The sequence below is a fragment of the Drosophila sechellia genome, chromosome X (genome assembly GCF_004382195.2).
Source record: "Drosophila sechellia strain sech25 chromosome X, ASM438219v1, whole genome shotgun sequence".
Taxonomy (NCBI): domain Eukaryota; kingdom Metazoa; phylum Arthropoda; class Insecta; order Diptera; family Drosophilidae; genus Drosophila; species Drosophila sechellia.
This window is the reverse complement of record NC_045954.1, coordinates 1,831,952-1,851,131: the sequence shown is the minus strand read 5'-3', so window position 1 is coordinate 1,851,131 and position 19,180 is coordinate 1,831,952. Positions and strand designations below refer to the sequence as shown.

The 19,180-nt window shown below is 51.7% G+C and overlaps 4 protein-coding genes across 4 annotated transcripts; 1 reads left to right on the top strand and 3 right to left on the bottom strand.

Moving 5' to 3' along the window:
- Window positions 1-34: 34 nt before the first annotated feature.
- LOC116802338 (type II inositol 1,4,5-trisphosphate 5-phosphatase) lies at window positions 35-3,712 on the bottom strand. The gene is made up of 9 exons (XM_032726659.1): window positions 3,605-3,712; window positions 3,258-3,444; window positions 2,765-3,026; window positions 2,518-2,703; window positions 2,117-2,449; window positions 1,176-2,052; window positions 923-1,109; window positions 637-861; window positions 35-576 (listed from the first exon to the last, which is right to left on the bottom strand). Exons 1-9 carry the CDS (start codon window positions 3,710-3,712, stop codon window positions 389-391), a joined length of 2,553 nt encoding a protein of 850 aa, XP_032582550.1. The 3' UTR covers window positions 35-388.
- An 841-nt stretch (window positions 3,713-4,553) lies between these two features.
- On the top strand, window positions 4,554-7,181 carry LOC6616058 (translation initiation factor eIF-2B subunit epsilon). The gene is made up of 5 exons (XM_002040388.2): window positions 4,554-4,734; window positions 4,798-4,922; window positions 4,996-6,284; window positions 6,350-6,636; window positions 6,698-7,181. The coding sequence occupies exons 1-5, from the start codon at window positions 4,642-4,644 to the stop codon at window positions 6,920-6,922; spliced, it is 2,019 nt and encodes a 672-aa protein (XP_002040424.1). The 5' UTR covers window positions 4,554-4,641; the 3' UTR covers window positions 6,923-7,181.
- A 70-nt stretch (window positions 7,182-7,251) lies between these two features.
- On the bottom strand, window positions 7,252-19,168 carry LOC6616057. Its single transcript, XM_002040387.2, has 2 exons — window positions 19,062-19,168; window positions 7,252-10,512 (listed from the first exon to the last, which is right to left on the bottom strand). The coding sequence occupies exons 1-2, from the start codon at window positions 19,062-19,064 to the stop codon at window positions 7,573-7,575; spliced, it is 2,943 nt and encodes a 980-aa protein (XP_002040423.2). The 5' UTR covers window positions 19,065-19,168; the 3' UTR covers window positions 7,252-7,572.
- LOC6616055 (WD repeat-containing protein 7) lies at window positions 10,661-18,536 on the bottom strand. The gene is made up of 2 exons (XM_002040385.2): window positions 17,989-18,536; window positions 10,661-16,816 (listed from the first exon to the last, which is right to left on the bottom strand). The coding sequence occupies exon 2, from the start codon at window positions 16,698-16,700 to the stop codon at window positions 12,120-12,122; it is 4,581 nt and encodes a 1,526-aa protein (XP_002040421.2). The 5' UTR covers window positions 16,701-16,816; window positions 17,989-18,536; the 3' UTR covers window positions 10,661-12,119.
- Window positions 19,169-19,180: the final 12 nt, after the last annotated feature.

Genomic DNA, 19,180 nt, shown 5'->3' with positions numbered 1-19,180 from the left:
AGCCAAGAAATGTAGAGATTTTTTAGAATATTGATACTGTGTAACGGTGTTATTTATTTTCAGTTGCAACTGAAACGGGGCTGTAAGAGGGTCACTTCATTAATGTAAACTAACAAACAATCGTACTAAACGAATTACTTATTTACACAATTCATTTATCTTTGCGTTGCTGGTTGCGTGTCTCCGTGGATTTGTGGTGCAGGCAGGGACAACCGAGTTGGAATGAACGGAGGGCGGGCACAAACAATTAACAGTTAAAACAGAGAAAATATAAATGCTAAGTGCCAACAAAGTACCAACAAGTAAAATAAATAGCCTAACACTATGCGTAACTATCAACAGAGTACATCTATCGCTCGCTTCCGGTTCGGCGGCACAGCTGCAGCGACTATGCCTGCAGACCCGCCCGGGTCCCGGATCCCGAGCCTGTTCCAGTTCCGGCGCCCTCATTGCCGTTGCCCATTGCCTCGACGTCGGTGTCGATGAAGAGCCGCATAAACTGTATGCAGCGGCTGTGGTAGTCCATCCAGGCGGCACGCTCGGTGCTGCGCAACAGAATGCGGCCAAAGGTGGATGCTGTGTGGGAGCAATGGCGTTACTATGTTAGTACAATGCTGGTGGAGCTTCTCTACCCACCGACTTGATGCAGATCATAGAACTGACTCTCGATGCCCGCGCGCAGGAACATACACAGGTGCATGAAAACATTGCGCTTGGGGGGACTCAACAGCGAAATGTAGTCCATAGCCTGCGACTTGTTGGTGCACTCCAGCAGATTCTCGACTACAGGCTCCAGCAGCGCATGCTCCGGCAGATCCAGCAAAAGCAGCAGCGCCTGCGCAGCCGACTCTGCGTTGGCAGCTGTAGATTGTACGGGAATATTCACAACTATTATGGTGGCAATCTAACAGAGTTAACTTACGGAACGGATCATCCGACCAGGTGTCCAACCAATCGCGAACCGAGTTAAATTGAGCGCCGAGGGAGAGACGCGAGTCGTAGGACGGGAAGGCGCCCACCTGCTTGGAGCCCTGCCTGTACAGGTAGTCGATCAGCAGAAAGAATTCCCGAGGCATCGTCACACGGTATTCCGGTGATTCGTCATTCATCTGCAACGAAACGTGGTTTGTGATCAGTAGAAAAACTATGTAATTACAAAAATGAAGGGAACTCACGAGTTGCTTAATCTGATCTTGAGAATACTCGCTTAGTGGTCGGTCGGTGCGGCACATCGTCTCCATGGAAAGGCCAAAGCAACTGGGCTGATAGTCGCCGGTAACCGTGATGAAGATGTCACGCCCGTTCTCCACATGGAGGATAAGAATATCGAAGTTGTCGCTGGCGCGGATCTTACGTAGCAAACCGGCAATGGTGCGCACATTGGCGTTCATTTTCAGCCGAATGCTTCGGGCGGAGTCGATCAGCAGCGAGTCTTGGCGCGGATCGACGTGCAGCCATGGCTCGCAGATGGCGTGTATGTCCTTCTCTTTGAAACTGAAGTCCACAGGTAGTGGGCAGTTGTTATAGACGTTGAAGTCCCGTGTGCTCGGCTCGTTAAATCGCACAGTTCCGAAATCGATGACCGTCTTCTCGACATTGATCTGCGGCTGGTTGTCGTTCTCCCGCTTGTCCACTGCCTTCAGCACCTCCTCCTGCACCCGTTTGTACTTGACCTCATCGCGAGTCTTGACCTTCACCTGAAACACGGCGTACACGGGCTTGTGATCGCTCTGCCGAATCTCCATGATGCTGTTGTAGGCCAGCTGCTCGATGCGTGTGCCCTTCCAGAGCACTCGATCGCAGTAGGCCGGCGCCCGCTGCTTCTCACTGCTGTCGTAGTTGTCCGTGCCCGGATCATACTTGTAAGTCGGCCGGAACTTGATCTCGCCCTCAGTGTAGCCTTCAAAGCACTTTCCACGCCGCATCTCCTGACGTAGTTGGTCGTACTGCAGCAGCAGCTCGTAGGTCTGGGCATCGCTCAGTGGTCCTGGTCGCTGTTGGCCGGGTGGCTCCTGGATGCGGTAATTCAAATCGCCGACCCAAAAGATGTGACTGGAAAAAGACAGAGATGGAGTGAAATAATATTTACTTATACTTCCTTCTTCTCCAAACTTACTCATGGTCACTGATTGTTCGGCCATCATCGAAGCGTATACCCTCCACGATGGCGTTGTAGTCCTGATTCCGCTCCTCCACGTAGCCCATGTGGGCAGCCAGGTGGGAGTTCACAAAGCAGATGTTGCCCTCGTTGAGCTGCAGGCTGATGGCGACACCGCCCTTGTTGCCTAGCGTATTGAAGATGCCGCGGGCCACCGACTTGGGCCGGCAGCGGATGATGTGCTGCCGCAGCTGCTTGCGCACGATGACCGTCAACATGGTGGCCACCAGGCGGTGCGACATCAGGATTTCGTACTCTACGTCTGGGTGGACGCTGTCCATCATCTTATCGCTGCGGAAGAAAGAACCAACTCAGACTCAGGCTAACGTCAAGCTAAACAACTAATGTGGCAAACTCACATCCATTGCTTCTCGATGGCCTGCACCTGGGTGGAGTTCAACATAGCTTTTGTGGGAGTATCCAGCTCCTGCAGTCCAATCGCGTAGATATCCGGCGGCTTCTCACTGCAAGCCAGCCAGGATCGCAGTGGATTGTTGCTGTCGCTGCAGGTCTTGTTGTTCACATTCCAAGTGGCGCAGTAGATGCTGCAAGGAAGGAATGAATGTGCGTGAGAACTCTCGCTTGACAGGGCATGTTCCATCTCACATTATGTCCTTGTAGACAATGTACTCGCTCTCCCGCTTCTTCAGCTCCTGCTTCACTTCTCCGATTTGCCGGTAGTCGTTCAGCCACCTGAAGTTAAGCACCGTCTCGGGATCATGCTGCGCCATGGTGCTCTTGAAGGAAATCACCTTGGCCACAAACTCCTCGTAGTGGTGGCCCTCCGTGGCGTAGTAGTAATACTTGATGGGGCCATCCTCGGCTGTGGACAGGTCAAACTGTTGCGTGGTGATCGAGCTCTTGCTGTCTGCAAAACAATTTGGAAAACGATATATGAAAAAAACGAGCTTTCACTAATTAGTTTGCTTTCATCTCAGCTGAAACTATTTGAGATACCCATATTATCTTAGACAAATGCAGTCGTAATCTGTTATGGCCGACAATGAGCGCAAACTTATTGGTTTTGTGACTACTTGACAAACAGTTACTGTGCAATTTGTTTGGCTAGCATAGTTAAGCTTTGTGATGATCTACTCACCCTGTCGCAACTGGAAATTGTGGTCGATTGCGAACACCTTGTTGATGATCAGCTCATTCGCGGAGGACAATGGAGTGCGCAAGTAGGAGAACGCGATGATGGCAAACGTGCCGCCCGACTGCGATGAAACCAGGGCCAGAAGCCGGTTGGAGTACTCTGGTCCTTTGATCTGATATGCCTCGAATATCTGAAAGCAAAGGATTGTTTAATAGCAATTATTTTAGGGTTTGTTCGGAGAGAAGACTGAGTGTGCATAAGGCATAAGGTTACTTGTTAGCGGTAATTAATCATCTTTTTAGTCGTTAAACCTTCGTCTGCTTTGATTCGCCAGACCTGATGTTGCTTACGTATTCTATGGTCTCGTCCTCCTTGAAGCGCTCCTTGACGATGTCCTTGGTCGTCCTGGTGGCCGCAGTCGCGGTTCCATTGGCCACTGCCTCGCTCAACGTGTCCATTTGTCTCCGGATCCTGCGCACTGATAGGGTTTCGAGTACGCTTCGCTTTCCCCGCAAAGCCCGATCCTCCTCCGCCGCCTGTTTGCCAAAAGATGGCTGCGGTAATCGCTGAATGAAGGGCAGTACTCGAGGGGTTCTTCTTCTGCGTCGATAAATGTGCGTGTAGATATGGATATGGGCAGTATGGACAGTTTGTTTGTTTGCGTCGTTGCTCTTTCCTATTTATAGTTGGCGCGAACGCCCAGCGACTTGTCTTCGTCTGCTGCGGGGTCGCCTGCGAATGGAAATTCTTCGGGTTTCCGCTGGACTGGGAGTTGGCTGCTTGGTTTCTGGTGGCGAGAATGCCACTGCAACTGGCCGGGGAGTGACCCTGCTCTTAGGAAGCGCGACCGTGGCGGAATCGCAGTTGAGTTGTGGAATCGTGTTCAGTGCTTATCGCAGCCGTTTGTTTGTTTTCTCGCTTGCTGTGTTGTTCTTGTTGTTGCCTCCATCAAGGTGGGTGTATCGCACACACATGCACACACTCGCGCCCAGGGGCACTTATTCATCGGTAATGCGATGACAATTATTGGCAATCCAGCGCGATCTTGCTAGGCTCGGCCGGCTGATGCGGCGAGGGGGAGGCGGTGCGGTAGTACACACAGCACAGACAGAGTGGCACGCGTGCTAATTACCGCGCTGTTATCATTATTTATCTCCAATTATTTTCCGGGCGACTCTTGTAGTCGTTTTCGCGGTGTGACCAGTGTGTCAATGCTACGAAATGCGGCGTTCGAGTGAGTCCAATCAGAATTGGTTGGCGACCCGACTAAGCAGTGTGACCAGCCTGCAAGTGCTAGCACACACCGCATACCGCGTGCCGCAATCGCTCCAGTGGCCAGCAAACTAGTTGAACTTTTGGGGAAACTACTGGGTTGCAACGCGAGAAGATGGCCCAATTCGAGAAGGAGATCGTGCAGGCGGTGCTGATCGCCGACAACAATGTGTGGAACTTCAAGCCACTCTCCGACGAGGGCTCCACGGTGAGTGAGCACCACTGGAATAGATGAACAGCCATTGACTGGCGCCCGTTGGATTCTTTGCAGGCCCTGCTGCCGCTGGTCAACGTGCGGATGCTGGACTACGCTCTCATGGCGCTAAACCGCAGCGGCGTGGAGGAGGTGTTCGTGTACACCAGCCTCTATCGCTCGAGCATCCGGGAGCACATCAGGTGGGTCCAGTTGCAGCAGCTGACAGGATGATGCAATTACTGGTGCTGAACGTTCGATTCTCGTTTATTGCAGGGCCGGCATTGCCACGGACGCAGCCTGGTCATTCAAGATGACCGTCCATGTGATTGGCGGCGAGGGCTGTCGCTGCTTCGGCGATGCCATGCGTGATCTGGACAATAAGGCGCTGATCCGTGGCAACTTCATTCTGCTCGGCGCCGATACGGTGACCAATGCCGATCTGCGCCCTGTGCTGGAGCAGCACAAGCGGCAGGCCAAGTTCGACAAGGGCACGGCCGCCACGCTGGTGTTCAAGGAGTGTGCCAACAATGTGCGCACTGGCAACGAGGTGCTGATCGCCGTGGACCGTCGCAACGATCGGCTGCACTACCACCAGCGGCTGCGGATGCACCACAAGGAGAATCGCTACCAAATACCTCTGGACGTCTTTCTGGGCAACTCGTGTGTGGCGCTGCACCACAACCTCCTAGATCCGCAGATTGCCATTGGCTCGCCCTCAATGCTGTCCCTCTTCAACGACAACTTTGACTTTCAGACGCGTGATGACTTCGTCAGGGGTCTGCTGATAAACGAGGAGCTGCTGGACAGCAGGATATATGTGGCACTGCTGCCGGCAGCCCAGTACGCGCACAAGGTGAACAACTGGCCGGCCTACCAGCTGGTTAGCCGGGACATCATTAACCGCTGGGCCTACCCCTTCGTTCCGGACATTGGTCTTTACAAGCTGCAGCAGGAGTACGTCTTCCACAAGGACAATATCTACAAGAGCCCCGAGGCGCAAGTCTCAAAAGTGGCTTTGCTCCAGAACGTGGTCATCGAAGCGGGCAGTCACGTAGACAGTGGCTCAGTGATTGGTGACAGCGTGATTGGCGCCAATTGCCGGATCGGCAAGAACTGTCGACTGACCAATGCGTTCCTCATGGCCGGCGTCACCGTAATGGACAACTGCAGACTAGAGCACTGCGTGGTGGGCGAAGAAGCCATCATCAACGAGGATTGTGACGTGAGCGCGGGGTGTGTGCTCGGTGCTAAAAGCGTGCTGCCTGCCAAAACAACGCTGGCCAAGACCCTTATCACCAGGACGCCCAGCAGACGTCGTAGCGAGGGTGAGGTGGTAGTGGAGCTGAAGTCCATCGGTCCGGAAGCCTATATTGTCAGCGATTTGACGACAGGGGATCCCGAGGACTCGGAGGGCGAGGACTTGTTGCCACAGCAGCCGCTCAGCATACCCAAAATGGGAGACTTGCTGGCGCCGCTGGAAGAGATCAGTTACTGCAGCGATTTTAGCGAGGACGACGAGGATGCCTCGCGAGCGGTGACGCCACTGCCCGATGACACAAACAGTAAGTGCTGCCCACAAGTGCAATTTAAAGTCATTCTAATCATGTTTACCATTTGCCAATTGTAGTTTTCCTGGGCGAAGTCATCGATTCCTTGACACGGGGTTTCCGGGAGAAGTCCAACCCTGACTTCCTTGTCCTAGAAATCAACTCCTCGCGCTATGCGTACAACATGTCCCTCAAGGAAGTCAATTTCAACGTGGTGAAGGCCGTTTTTGGAATGCAGAGCATCGTGGAACCGGCCAACGACAACGTTTTAGTGGCCATAAACGCAGCCTTTAAGCAACTGGGCCCTGTGGTATCCAACTACATTAAGAGCGAGGATGCCATGATGGATTGTCTCAAGGCGCTGGAGGTGAAGTCCCCATAATTTTCACACAAACCCACACCCACTTTAGCATTCCCTTTTCCCGCAGGATGTGTACGAGGAGAATCATCTGGTGCGGGGGAAGATCTCGCAGATCGTGCACTATCTGTACGACAAGGACTTTGTGTCCGAGAGTGCCATACAGGCGTGGTACGAGCAGTTGGACGAGGAGGAGCATGCAGACCTGCGCCAAAGCCTCGCCAAGCTCGTAGCTTGGTTGGATCAATCCAGCGAAGAAGATGATGACGACGACGAGGAGGAGGACGATGACTAAGCAAAGTCGTAGCCTCTATTTTTTATTCCCATTTGTTTAAGTCATTTCTTTGCTCATTATAATGCTCTAGAACAAGCAAAGAAATGGAAAATAGTTGTAAGGTCGCTCGAAAATTCACATTGACATATTTTGGCCAAATCCCGATTTTGCGTCCGAAATCTGCTAGTTTTTTGGCCACAACATCGGAAATGATTGGCGAAAGATGCAGTGTGATGCATCGTTGAGCTTGTAATTAAAATCCAAATCGACTGACATTCAAGCCTGAACATTTTTAATTTTTCACATTCTTCGCATAAAATGATGATGTGTTCCCTTAGAAAAATACGAAATTTAAAAAAAAAAAATTTTTTTTTCCTGTTTATTGAAGACTTGCTACAAACTTGTTATTCAACTTTCTTACACAGTCAATGCAATATTTAAAAAAGGGTAATAGTACCAATGCTTTCTGTGAAATTTTAAATAGAATTTCCCACAAAGCTCTGGTATTAAAAAAAAAAAATAAATTGAATCCGAAAAATGTGCGGATTATTTCGTTACATTTCCTATTTCAAAACTATATTCAAAACTTTTCACGAAAATTACCTAAACCTAAAGTCCAGAAGGCCGGCGTAGAAAAGAGAGTAAAGATGCGGGTATTGGCCATCGGTCCTCTACAGCTCCTTATCGTACACAAACTCCTCTTCCTCCTCTCCTTCCATGATCAGGCCGACCATGTCGTCCTCCTCGGTCTCGGCGGCCGATTGAAACTCCTCATCAGATTCCTTCATCGACTCAATGGTGATCTGCGTGTCCTCGGTCACAGCCGGATTGAGTGACTGCTCCTCCGTGTCCAGGTGCTGCTCCTCCGTGTCCAGGTGCTGCTCCTCCGTGTCCAGATGCTGCTCCTCCAGGTCCAGGTGCTGCTCCTCCAAGTCCAGGTGCTGCTCCTCTGGGTCCAGATGCTGCTCCTCCGGGTCCAGGTGCTGCTCCTGTGCGTTCTGATCCTCGTCTTGTCCTTGCTGGCTCGCATACCCTGCATTTTCCGACCCGCCAGATTCCAGTTTCTCTTCCTTCTCTGTGTCCGTGTCCATTGGCTGGCTACTGTAGTCCTTCTTGTCATCTTCGCTGTCCTCCTTCCCTGCTTCCTGCTTTGGACTGCCTTTCGCTTTCATCTTGGAGGTATCTGCGGCGGGCTCCTCATCTGCCCCTTGCTTGTGATCCTGCACATGGTTCTCTTCGATCTTGTCCTCGGATTTCAGCGATTTCACATCTTCATCGCCATCCGCCACGCGACTCAAGCTCTTCTCCTCCAAGCGTCTGCTGATGTCCATGGCTATGTACTCCAGCCGTCCCTGGACACTCATCTGGAACACCTCGCGGTGTTCGCTGCAGATTAGATTGCTGCGCACTTCCTCGAGGCAGCCTTCGAGCACCTCGTTAACCTCTCTCACTTCGCAGTCGCCGCCGAGATTCTGGGTCACGATCAGCAGAGTGGTCAGGTTCTTTAGCAGCTTTATCATCCGCGTATTCTTCACCATGCCCTTGTTGATCTCGTCGACCGTCTGTGACGCCTTGGCGCGGCACTCCTCGCGCAAATATGTCGGCGAGATCATGGCCTGGACATTGCGATTGCGTGTCAGGCTGGAGGACAGCTCCTGCACCTTGGTGAGCTCGAACATGAGCTCGGCGTTGATGCGCTCGATGGTCACGATGTTGAAGGCATACTGCCGCTGGAAGTTGTCTGCAATCTGTCGGCGATGGCGATCCCCATTCTCGTCATGGCTTATCATATCGCCCATGGCCAGCTCGGCGGTGGCGTTCATCTTGTCGAGCCGCTGGATTCGATCCGCCTTAACTGCAATGTACTTCTCCAGGCGCACCAGATGCTCCAACAGCGAGGTGGAGTAGCCGCGATGTCGCGCCAACTGCTGCCGAATGGGACTCACGCCCACCGAATCCTGTCCCAGCAGGGGATCACTCTTGTTTAGCTTCATGCTGAGCGCATTTCGCGCAGCCGCATTATTGGTGGCCAGGTGCTTCTCCGGTTTGAAGTAGTATGACCCCGCTCCAGCTCCGCCGACTACCTTTTCCTTCTTTTGCAGATAGTTGTTGGTAAGATGGGCCGTGAAGCCCAGATTGGTGGTGAAGCCGAGGTTATTCGTTTGATAGATGCTCATCAAGTTCGGCCGGAAGTCCTTGGTGAAGCTGTGCAGCGGCAGCATCTCGTGAAAGTTCTCCGACACAATCTCGTAGTCTGGGATGGCGTGTGTGCCCAAGCCGATTCGTTCGAAGGTCACTCGGTACATGGCGTTTAGTGAGTCGTAGGCGGCCACTGTGCCCGCAAAGATCCCGTCCTGGGGAGATCTTAATCTGGCAGTGACCTTGGTGCCCAGCGGCAGTGTCATCGGTATTTTCTCAGGCATGTCCGATAGCACGGACACGAAGTCCTTGAACTCGCCTGGCTTCCGCGATTGTAGGGTCCGGATCAGCTGGCGCTTTCGGTCCAACTCCTTGCGCTCCTCGCTAAAAAATTTTGCGGAGCATCGCCGCGGCCTGCCCATCCTCCGCCTAATATTCATCCACTCGTGGCGAATGAGGCTCCGTGTGCCCAGCCTGGGTGCCAGCTCATTCACATGGTTCATGAACTCATCACGGCATTCGAATAGCGGCTTGTCAACGTACGAGTAGAACCACTCGGCTATGGCCCACTTATGCGCTTTGGGCAACTTCAGCAGATTGCGCAGCCGAAGGCCAATGGACTGGCCCAACCGCTTGTTCACCAACGCTGCAGCCTCTGCCTGGTTAGCTTCCTCCTCGGCGGCCGCTACTGCAGCCACCGCTGCAGCGCTACCCTTTCCAATGAAATGGGCTCCCCGCCCTGTTTTCGGTCCTCCTGAGCCCAGCTTGCTGCCCAACGACTGGCTCTTTGATGGCGTCGCCTTCCTGTGCTTGCCCAACTGCTGGGGCTGATTGCTGGCCGAAGCGGAGTTGGGTCCCTGCTCACTGGAACGCATGTAGCGGGAGACCACTCCCTTGCGCTTCTTCAGCACCTTCGATGGGGTGAGCGGGATCTTTTGGCTAGAGCCACCGCCGGCAGACTGCGGCGGTCTGCCGGGCGTTTTCTTGGGTGCCAAGCTCATGCGCAGCGGCTTGTCATCGTTGATGATGTTCTCGTCGTAGAAGAGACGATTTTTTTTCCGTATCCGAGCAGGCATTCCACGGGCGTTTAGGGTCGGGATTGGGACCTTCTGGACTTTGGGCTTGGGCGGCGGTGCGCTGCCCACGCGTTGGAGTCCCAGCGTCGCTAGGCTGAAGGCCGGCGGCTCTACTTGCTCCTCCGGTGCGCTGTTCTCGTTGCTATCCGGCTCCTCGTCATCGTCCTCTTCGTCGACGTGCTCCTCATCCTCCTCCATCTCTTCGTCGCCGTCGGGGTTGAGGACTTCGCGATTGATTTCCTCGTCGTGCTCCATCGGCCGGACGTCAATGGACCCACCCCCCTCGCTGAGAGCGGACTGTGTACGAATTGTGGAGTCGGGTACGGAAGCTCCTGCCTTCTTGCCCCAACCTTTTTGGTTTACTGCAACGGACATTCTCGCTGGACAGCCGGTAAGCTGAAATTCAAGGAGCACAGTTTATCAGGTGAGAATCTGGGCGACTATAACCGTGTAATCTAGGCTCGCCAACAGGGCTCCCCCACAATGCCAGGTGCGCTCCAACGGAAGCGGTGGCCCCACCAACCGAAAGTAAAGGGAAGCAGAATTTGCAGATGTTTCTTGACTTTATTTGTTGTATACTCCGTACATAATTGTTATAGTTGCTTCGTTTCTTTTGTTTGTGTAATACTTTGATTGAAGGATCTCGTATATAAGTATGCTCGTGTCCTCACATATATATGAATATATATCATTTGCAATTGAAATTAAGCACAATTCAATTAACTCTCACACGTGTGTTTGCTGTGTTGTATTGAATACGTAAACGAACACATATTGCAAATTCAGTTGGGTATATATGTATGCATTATTATATCTATAGTTAGGATAAGTAGTTCTCCCGTACAGCTGCAGGCACTTCTGTTGCCCAGTTACCAGTTAACCAGTTGACCAGGAGGCTGGCTGGCTAGCTTCCAAGGCTCCAAATACCGCCATCTGCTCGATGCACATAAACATTAACGCCGCAAATGAACTGTGTGTTGTGTGTATTTTGTGGCAAGCATTTTGTGAACAGGATGCCCAAGGCACAACAACACAGGACAATATGACTTTTTACACAGGCCTAAGCATAAATATAACATCGAAAGAATCAGATATATGGGAGTTACAATGGTTATAATGTAGTGTAAAAAAAAAACTACGCTCACTACTTGTTTAATCCTCGTTCGAGGAAACTCTGGTTGCTTGGCCTTCGCTTCGTTACTTGCTCAATACAATTGTTTAGGTTTATTTTAGATATATATATAACAATACATTAGGCATAACAAATATCAATAAAAATAATAGTAGCATACAATAGTAATAATAATAGTTGTGTAATAATAATAACAGCTTTTCATTCTTTGTTTTTTTTTTCGTTTTTCATTTCCTTTGCTTTTCTCGTGTAGTTGTGTTTGCTTGCATATCTGGTTAATTGTTGTTTGCTTTGTTAATATTTGGATTTGGATTTAGTTATTCTTTTTTTCCGCATTGGAAATTAACGACAAACAGAAACAGAAATACGTGTTCTAAGAGTATGGGTAAAAGTTAGGCACTAAAAATGAAAATGGACGCAGAGGGGCGAATAAGAGACATATTAAAATCGTGTAATACATTAAAATACATACAGATACGGATTAGATACAGATACAGATACAGTACAGATATTAAGGGTAAGTATATAAATAAATAACAAAATGTGTTGTGAATTTTCGCTTGAACTAAGTTCGCTTAGCTTCCCGTTTGCCCTAGCTTTGCTTTCCTTTTCGTTTCAACTTAATGTTGCTAAGCTTTTCTTCGTTTCAATTACCTTAACTACTCAACGAAACGCCATACATTACCACACTTTTATTTTCGAATTATTATTGTTTTGTCGTTTCTGCTCCTCCAGCTCCTCCTGCTCCACCGCCGAGTCGTCCTCCTCGTTCTGCTCCTCCGAAGTGCTGCTCTGAAGCCCGCACTGATTGCCTAATAACATGCTATACATCCCGCAGGACTCACTACTCCATTATCATCGCTCCTTCACCTTAGACATTGAACCGCGTCTCGGATCCGTCGGCCAGCATGAGGGTCACCGTGCGATTGTTAATCCACACTAGCTTGGCCAGGCGCATCGGATTCAGGCGCGACACATCCGGAATGGGGGCCGTGGAGTAGCCCTTCGTACAGCGCGTCTGCGACTGGCCCAGTCCGAACATCCCCGTTGAGGTCTGCCAGAAGGAGAGGCGGTTCTCTGCGCAGGAGTACGAGACCAGGTACTTGCCGTCCGGCGAGAAGGCCAGCGAGGTGATCGGATGCGTGTGGGCCGGGATCATCTGGCACTTGTTTTGGCGCAGCTCGTAGATGGCCAGGTTGCCACTATTGGCGCCCACGGCGATGCGGCGTGTTTGGGCGCAGTGCGAGATCTGGTTAAACTTGCAGATGGCAGGACACAGCTCCGCCAGGCCGCGGTTCTTCAGCTCGTTGCCGTCCACGCAGTGCAGGGCGATGTCCATCACCTCCACAAGGAGGCCGGCGATCTCCGACTGCATCTTGTCGATTAGCATCTCAACGCACTGCAGAATCTCGCCCTTGGCCTTGTGCAGAACGGACTGGGTGAGCGGCGTGTTGATGGACTGCGCGTTCTGCTGCATCGTATTGTACCTGGCTACCTCGCGCGCCATCGTAGTGATGAACGCCGCCGGCCGAGCGGTGGCTATCAAACGCAGTGCGTGCCTGGCGGTTCGGCAGGCATCCGCTTGCGGGGTTAGTGGGAGTTTGTAGTTCAGATTTGGCACTGCTTTGCCCTCGCACGATATCTCCAGCAGGCCGAGGAGCACCTTGGACACATCCAGGTACGGCTCCCACACGGTGAATCCACGACCCAATAGATCGATGGCTGCCCGGCGCAGTGGCGTGTATTGCGGCAGCTTGGGAGATGGTGGTGCGTACAGCAGGTGAGCCAGGGCCATTGAAGTAAGACGGGCTAGATTATTGGCTATGCCGAAGCCCTCCACGACACTGGATTTTCGGCGTTCCCCTCCAGCAACTCCACTGGTTAGATTAGCTCCCGTGGCCATGCTAATACTTCCACGGTGATTTGGCGACTCCTGGGATATATCCTGTCCAAATTCTGCTCCTATAACACCCAGTAGGATTACTGCCGTAGTTTGTTTGCGCTTTAGCTCCGACAAGCTGGATGGTTTGCGTATAATCTCCTCCTCTTCCTCTTCGTAGTCTTCATCTTGGTGGGCATCTCCCCCGGGAACGCTGCCACCTGGTCCGCTACCACTCCCAACAGCACCGCCTCCGGAGCCTCCGACGCCCACCCCTCCATTGCCGCCCGATCCCGAGCCAGCTCCTCCGCTTGCCGGCTGGCTTATCAGGGCCAACTGCTGTTGGGCTCCCACTATGGGCTCGGTGTGCGTGTAGAGTGGCAAGTATTGTGCCCAGCTCTCGACTAGCTGCTTGCGACCCTTCTTGCCCATCCGGGTAAGCTCGCCTAAAAGGATCTGCTGGGCCGCCTCCCTGATCTCTATGCAATGATGCTGCCAGCGCTTGACCATCATTTCCACCTGTGGACGCTTAAATTTCTTGGGCTCCAGGGCCTCAATTTTGTCGGGCAACAGGAAGCAATGGTGGGTAGCAAGCAGGCTCCAGGCGTGCTTGATCTGAGAGATGTGGTGGGCCATTAGCTCCTCGCGCTCTTCCTCGTTGCTCAATGTGGAGTCCGTGCGCTGGGCCAAGCGCTGCAGCTTCTTGTGCTTCTCGCTGTCCGGCAGGAAGGAGGCCGCGCTCATCGACAGCAGCGTGTTGGACATGGCCACCAGCGCGAGTATATGGTTAGTGGTCAACGTAGTGCTGAGCTCCCAATGCAGACGGGATGTGAAAACAGCCGTGAGATGCTCTAAGCGCTGCAGCTCCTCTGGCAGCGGGCGCTTCTTGGAGCTGGAGGGAAGCTGGATTCCGGGTGGTATGGCATAGTTGTTCTGCCATGTGGGCAGCAGCAGCGACATATAGCCGGCCTTGGAAAGTACTCCGTATGAGATGGGAACAATAGGTCTAAGCAGGCCCAAGCGCGTCTCGCACATCTTGTCTAGATGTGGATCCAGGCCCCAGGAATGGAGCAGCGAAAGAAGTAGCTGGGCTACCTCCATAACATGCGTGACCTCCATCTTGGAAGCGATTTTGCTCTTCAGGTCCTGCTGCTCTTCGTGCGGCTCTACTGCCTTTTGCAGGCTCTCCACCTTGGCCTGTACTTTCTTCTCGACAATCTCAGTTTTCTCCTTAAACTTCTGCACCAGCCCGTGTTTGTCTTTGTCCTTTAGGATCTTCTCCACATCCACGGCCTTGTTCTTCACCTTGTTAAAGAAGTCACCGATCTTCTTGCTAGCATCCAAATGCATCGATTTGCCATCTTTGGGATTCTGCAGGTGGACACCAAGTGATTCCAAGGTAGCTGGTGTCATCTGTGCGTATTCCTCGCTATGCAATTCAAAGATCAGTCCCTCGATGTCAAAGAAAAGGATGTGGCTCTCCGCGTCCTTTGGATTAGTACGAAGACCCTGGATTACCAAAGGATTGCTGCGGTGCTTCATCAGGAAGTCGAAGTTTCCTTGGTTATGACCCTGAAGTTGCTGGAGCTGCGTAATCCCGCGCTGGGTAGCATGACGGATTGCATTCATGTTGCGCGATTTCAGGCCACGGAAGAAGTGCACCGCCGGATTGGCCATACCCATCTCGCTGGCAGATGCACCATTGGAACCACCGCCGCCGCCGCCCGAGCCACCATCCTCCGCCTGTTCATCGCAAGCGGAAAGGACTTCCTCTGCCAGCATCCCGTGAAGCACTCGATCGAGGTGACCCGTTTCCATTTGCCAAACGTACACGCTGCCATCGGAACAGCCTACGATTAGAAAGTCGTCCAGGGGACGCCATTTAATGGTAACCACAGGGAATAGATGTCTGCTTGCCAGGGTCACACACTTGCGCTCCTGAAGGGACACTAGCGTAACGGAATGGTCCGAGGCCACCGAACATATACATTTCAGGATTCTTGGACTACAGCTCTCTGGCGGCACCAGCAGTTGTGTGATCTCACCCGCATGAACGCAAAACCGATGCAGCAAGGTGCCGCTGTACAGATCCCACAGACACACGGCGAAATCGATGCCGCCGGAAAGTAGATGCGACTTCTCGTATCTCGAGTGAATCATCGAGGGGCACAGCAGGCAATTGACCCTTCCACGATGACCGTAGAGGATCTGATGCGAGGGCCAATCGCTGAAGTTCTGCTTGATGCCTACCAGCAGCTGCATCATCACTGTCTGGGTGGCTGGCACTATGACTATGCTGCCATCCTCGCGTCCGATCACCAGGCGACTCTGCTGTGGCAGATAGATGCTCGAGGTGAGCTTCACCGGTGACTCTGTGATGCGGGACAGCTGATCCAGGATGCCCACGGGTGGTGGATCCATTATGGACCACGCCTCGACCAACGAAGTGCACACGTGCGGCTTGAGGGGTCGCGGCGGCATCTGTTTGGCCTGCAGTATGCTAATATTGTCTAACGGCACCTCCGGTACATTCCACACAGAGATGTATCCCTCGGAGTCTCCGCGCAGAAGATTGTGCTGGCCACCGGCGCCCTGAAGCAACTTCATGGCTGGGGGGCACGACAGCACCTTATCACCGGCGTGTTGCAACACGTAGTAGAGGTAAGGTGCATCCCTGACCACACTCTTCGAGTGAAACTCCTTGTTGTCGGGAATGCAGTTTGCGGGCAGCTTGTACAAGTAGCCCTTTCCCTCATCTGTCCATAGCATTACCCGGTCGGAGGTGATGAAGTCGCCGCCCTGCCAACGTTCCCTTGCCGGAGCGATTACGGAGCAGAGTACAGTGAAGTCGCCGGCATCGTAGATCTGCCAGTATTTGGTACAAACTAAGAGCACTGTGCGCTGGTTCTGGGCGCAGCAATTCATGGTGATGGCATTCAGGCAGCGGATCTCCTTGGATTCGTTCTCGTAAATGGGTTCCGCGTGTTTGTTCTCGTTGCCCGTCAGAGTCCAGACCTTCACGGTTCCTGTGGTGGTGATGGCCAACACTACGTCATCCTTGCGACGCATGGGACGCAGTACGTGAATAGCGGATATCCAATCCGGTTTGACCTTTGAGCTGAGCACGTAGATCACCTCTAGGCTGAACGGATCCATGACCATGATTTCAGCATAGTAGCCAATGCAAAAGAGGCGCACATCCTCGCTGTTAGCGGTGTGGTAGCTCTGGATTTGGGTGTGTACCTGGGGAAGCTTGACTGCCTCCATGCACTTGCCGTCCGTAAGATCCCAGGTGCACATCTCTCCGTTCTCAGACGAGCTGACCAGGAAGTTGTTCTCCGGCAGAAGCGAGGCACGCACTAAGCACAAAACGGGCGCCGAATGGCCCACCAAGAGGCACCGCGGCGACATCTTCAGGGTGGTGGGCTCCACTTGCCAAAGGCAGATCTGTCCATCGTAGCAGCCGGTGACCAGGGTAAACTGATCGTCCGAGAGGAACACGCTAGAGATGCAGTGCGTGGGCGCGGTGGGACCCCACAGCACCACTGGCACCACCAGATTGGTACTCACCATGGTGGTGCGCTTTACCCAATCTGTGCGGTGGCTCTCCTTCTTCTCCTCCTCCGCCGGCTTCCTTCTGCTCCCTGCTCGTGTCGCTGGTGATCGTTGCTTTGCTGCGACTGCGGCCTCTGCAAGAATGGTTATGTAGTAAACATTTGCTTACTTCCACCTAGTGGATGTGGATTATGTATGGTTGCCTCTGTGTGTGTGTATGAACTCCAGTTGGGGTCGGCTTTGAGTGCGTGGATGGTACAGTGAAAGCTGGTAGCCAGTGACTCACCCAAGGTCTTTCGAATTTTTTGATTTCTCATCATCATTTAATCGACTTGCTTTCCTAGCAGCTAATAGTGCTCTACAACCCACAGCTGTCCAATGTAAATTGAAAACTGAATTTATATGGCGTTCTTAATGGAAAAGATGAATGGCAAAAGGGGTAATGTTGCCTAACGTTTAAACAGACTCTTCGGGAATAAGCGAAGTCGAACTGAGCTAAGTTTACATTTACAGCTTATGCAATTTGTAAGCATTATAATAACAATTAAAGGAACAAAGTGTAACCATTGGAGAGACTTTTTAATATGCTTAACTGACGATTTTTTGGTCACTGAGAACAATTACAGGAGAAGCATAATAAATTGGGTTGTAAATACGTAAGTATTTATAGAGATCCATCTTAAATCTTAAACAAGAGTATGAGATTAGATAAGAACTTACTATTTTTATGGATAGATTATTTGGTATAGCTACAGTCTTGATAGTGATTTCTGTGTGTTATTGTTATATCAATCTCCTAGGAATCTGACTTTATCGTGTTAGTGAGTTCTTCACAGGGTTTTCCCCTCCTAGCTTGCAGGTGAATTTGTCAGTCGGAGTGACCTGCAAAGCTCTTCAGATAAGACCGCCTTACAGGTGACACTCGTTCCAGCCCCCAGCCCCCCCCCAGCGCATGTGTCCACCTTGGCCAGCCTCCACTGTACTCCACTCCACCTCGGAATCGGATTGTCCAAAGATAAACAAGGGTTATACAATACATATGTGCGGCGGGCGACAGTGGCGAAAGCAGAGAACCGATCCGCGGATATATATCGGCTTTCGTGCGGAGATGGGTATATGGGAGGGCGCCTGCTGTCGCCAATTGAAGAAAGATCAATTAATTGTCCGACTATTTGGCATCGCAATTTGAGCGGATTTTGCCTCTGCTATCGCACGCACGCACGCACGCACACACAAACACCTTCAACCTGGGCACGCACACAGGGACAAACCATAATAATTGTAGATAACTGGGCATTTAGCTAACATTTTTCAGCAGTTTTCCGTATTGGGCTGGCTGCCGCGAGTGATTCCTCCGCTATGGATTCCGATTGCAATGCCAATTCCAATTCCGAATCCGAGTCAGCCTGCTCTCGATATGGAGAACTTAATGATGGTCCGCTACTGGTGGTGACGCTGCTTATTGATCCTGGTCGACGGACATCGCGGTGGCGGAGCAGCGGACTTCAATGTCGATTTCGATTCGATTTGATTCTAATTTATGGACACGGGACGGGCGAAACGCACACCACCCCCCGAGCACACCAACACACTAACACCTTTCCGCTGTACAGATGCTTACAACACACACACGTTGCGTTGCTGTTGCTACTTTGTTATTGCTTTTGCTCGCCACTTTTGCGAACTGCTCATATTTGTTACACACACTTTCCGCTGGAACATGCACTCCACGGAATCAAAACACTGCACTGTACTTTACTAGCTATTTCCTTTTTTTTACACGAGTGTGAAAAAAAGCAACGAAAATATTTTATCGACCGTGGAGTAAAATTTTTCGATAGGTTGGCGTGAGCGGGCAGGGTTGCAACCGCAACTCCGGACGCTCTGCTATCGATGCCATGCGAGGACCGACAACCCTGACCAAAAAATTTAATATTTTTCATTAATTGTTTATAAATATGCAAGCAACTGGGTGGAAACACGATTCCCAGACCCCAAATGGCACACGCTTATGTCTACGGTCAACGGAATGGTTTCGATATGGTTTTTGGCCAGCCAGAGGCAATCCCGCATGTATATACCCACAATGTTGTTACTTTTTGCCCAACGGACAATTAAGCATACGCGATTGCATTTAAACGGACGCCTTTCGCGGAGTACAAAAGGCACACGGGCCGTGATGCAGTGACTCCGCGAGGTAATAATCGACCACCTTTCTGAGTTATCCCACGCGGAGAATCATTCAAAACCGAAACACATCGCTGCCCACCGCCAGAACTGCAATCCGCGGTCGTAAGCGTAACAAAGGCTGCGGATTTCTTGGTCAGCTCATCCGGAGGATGTCCGGGTGTGAAACGGGAGCAGAAGGCAGTTACTTACCATAGGGTACAATTCCTTCTATTGGAGGCGGTCGTTTCGCTGAATATTTTGAATTTAAATCACTTTTTACCCGTACAAACCACACACTTTTGAATGGCCAAAAAAAAAAAAACTGATCC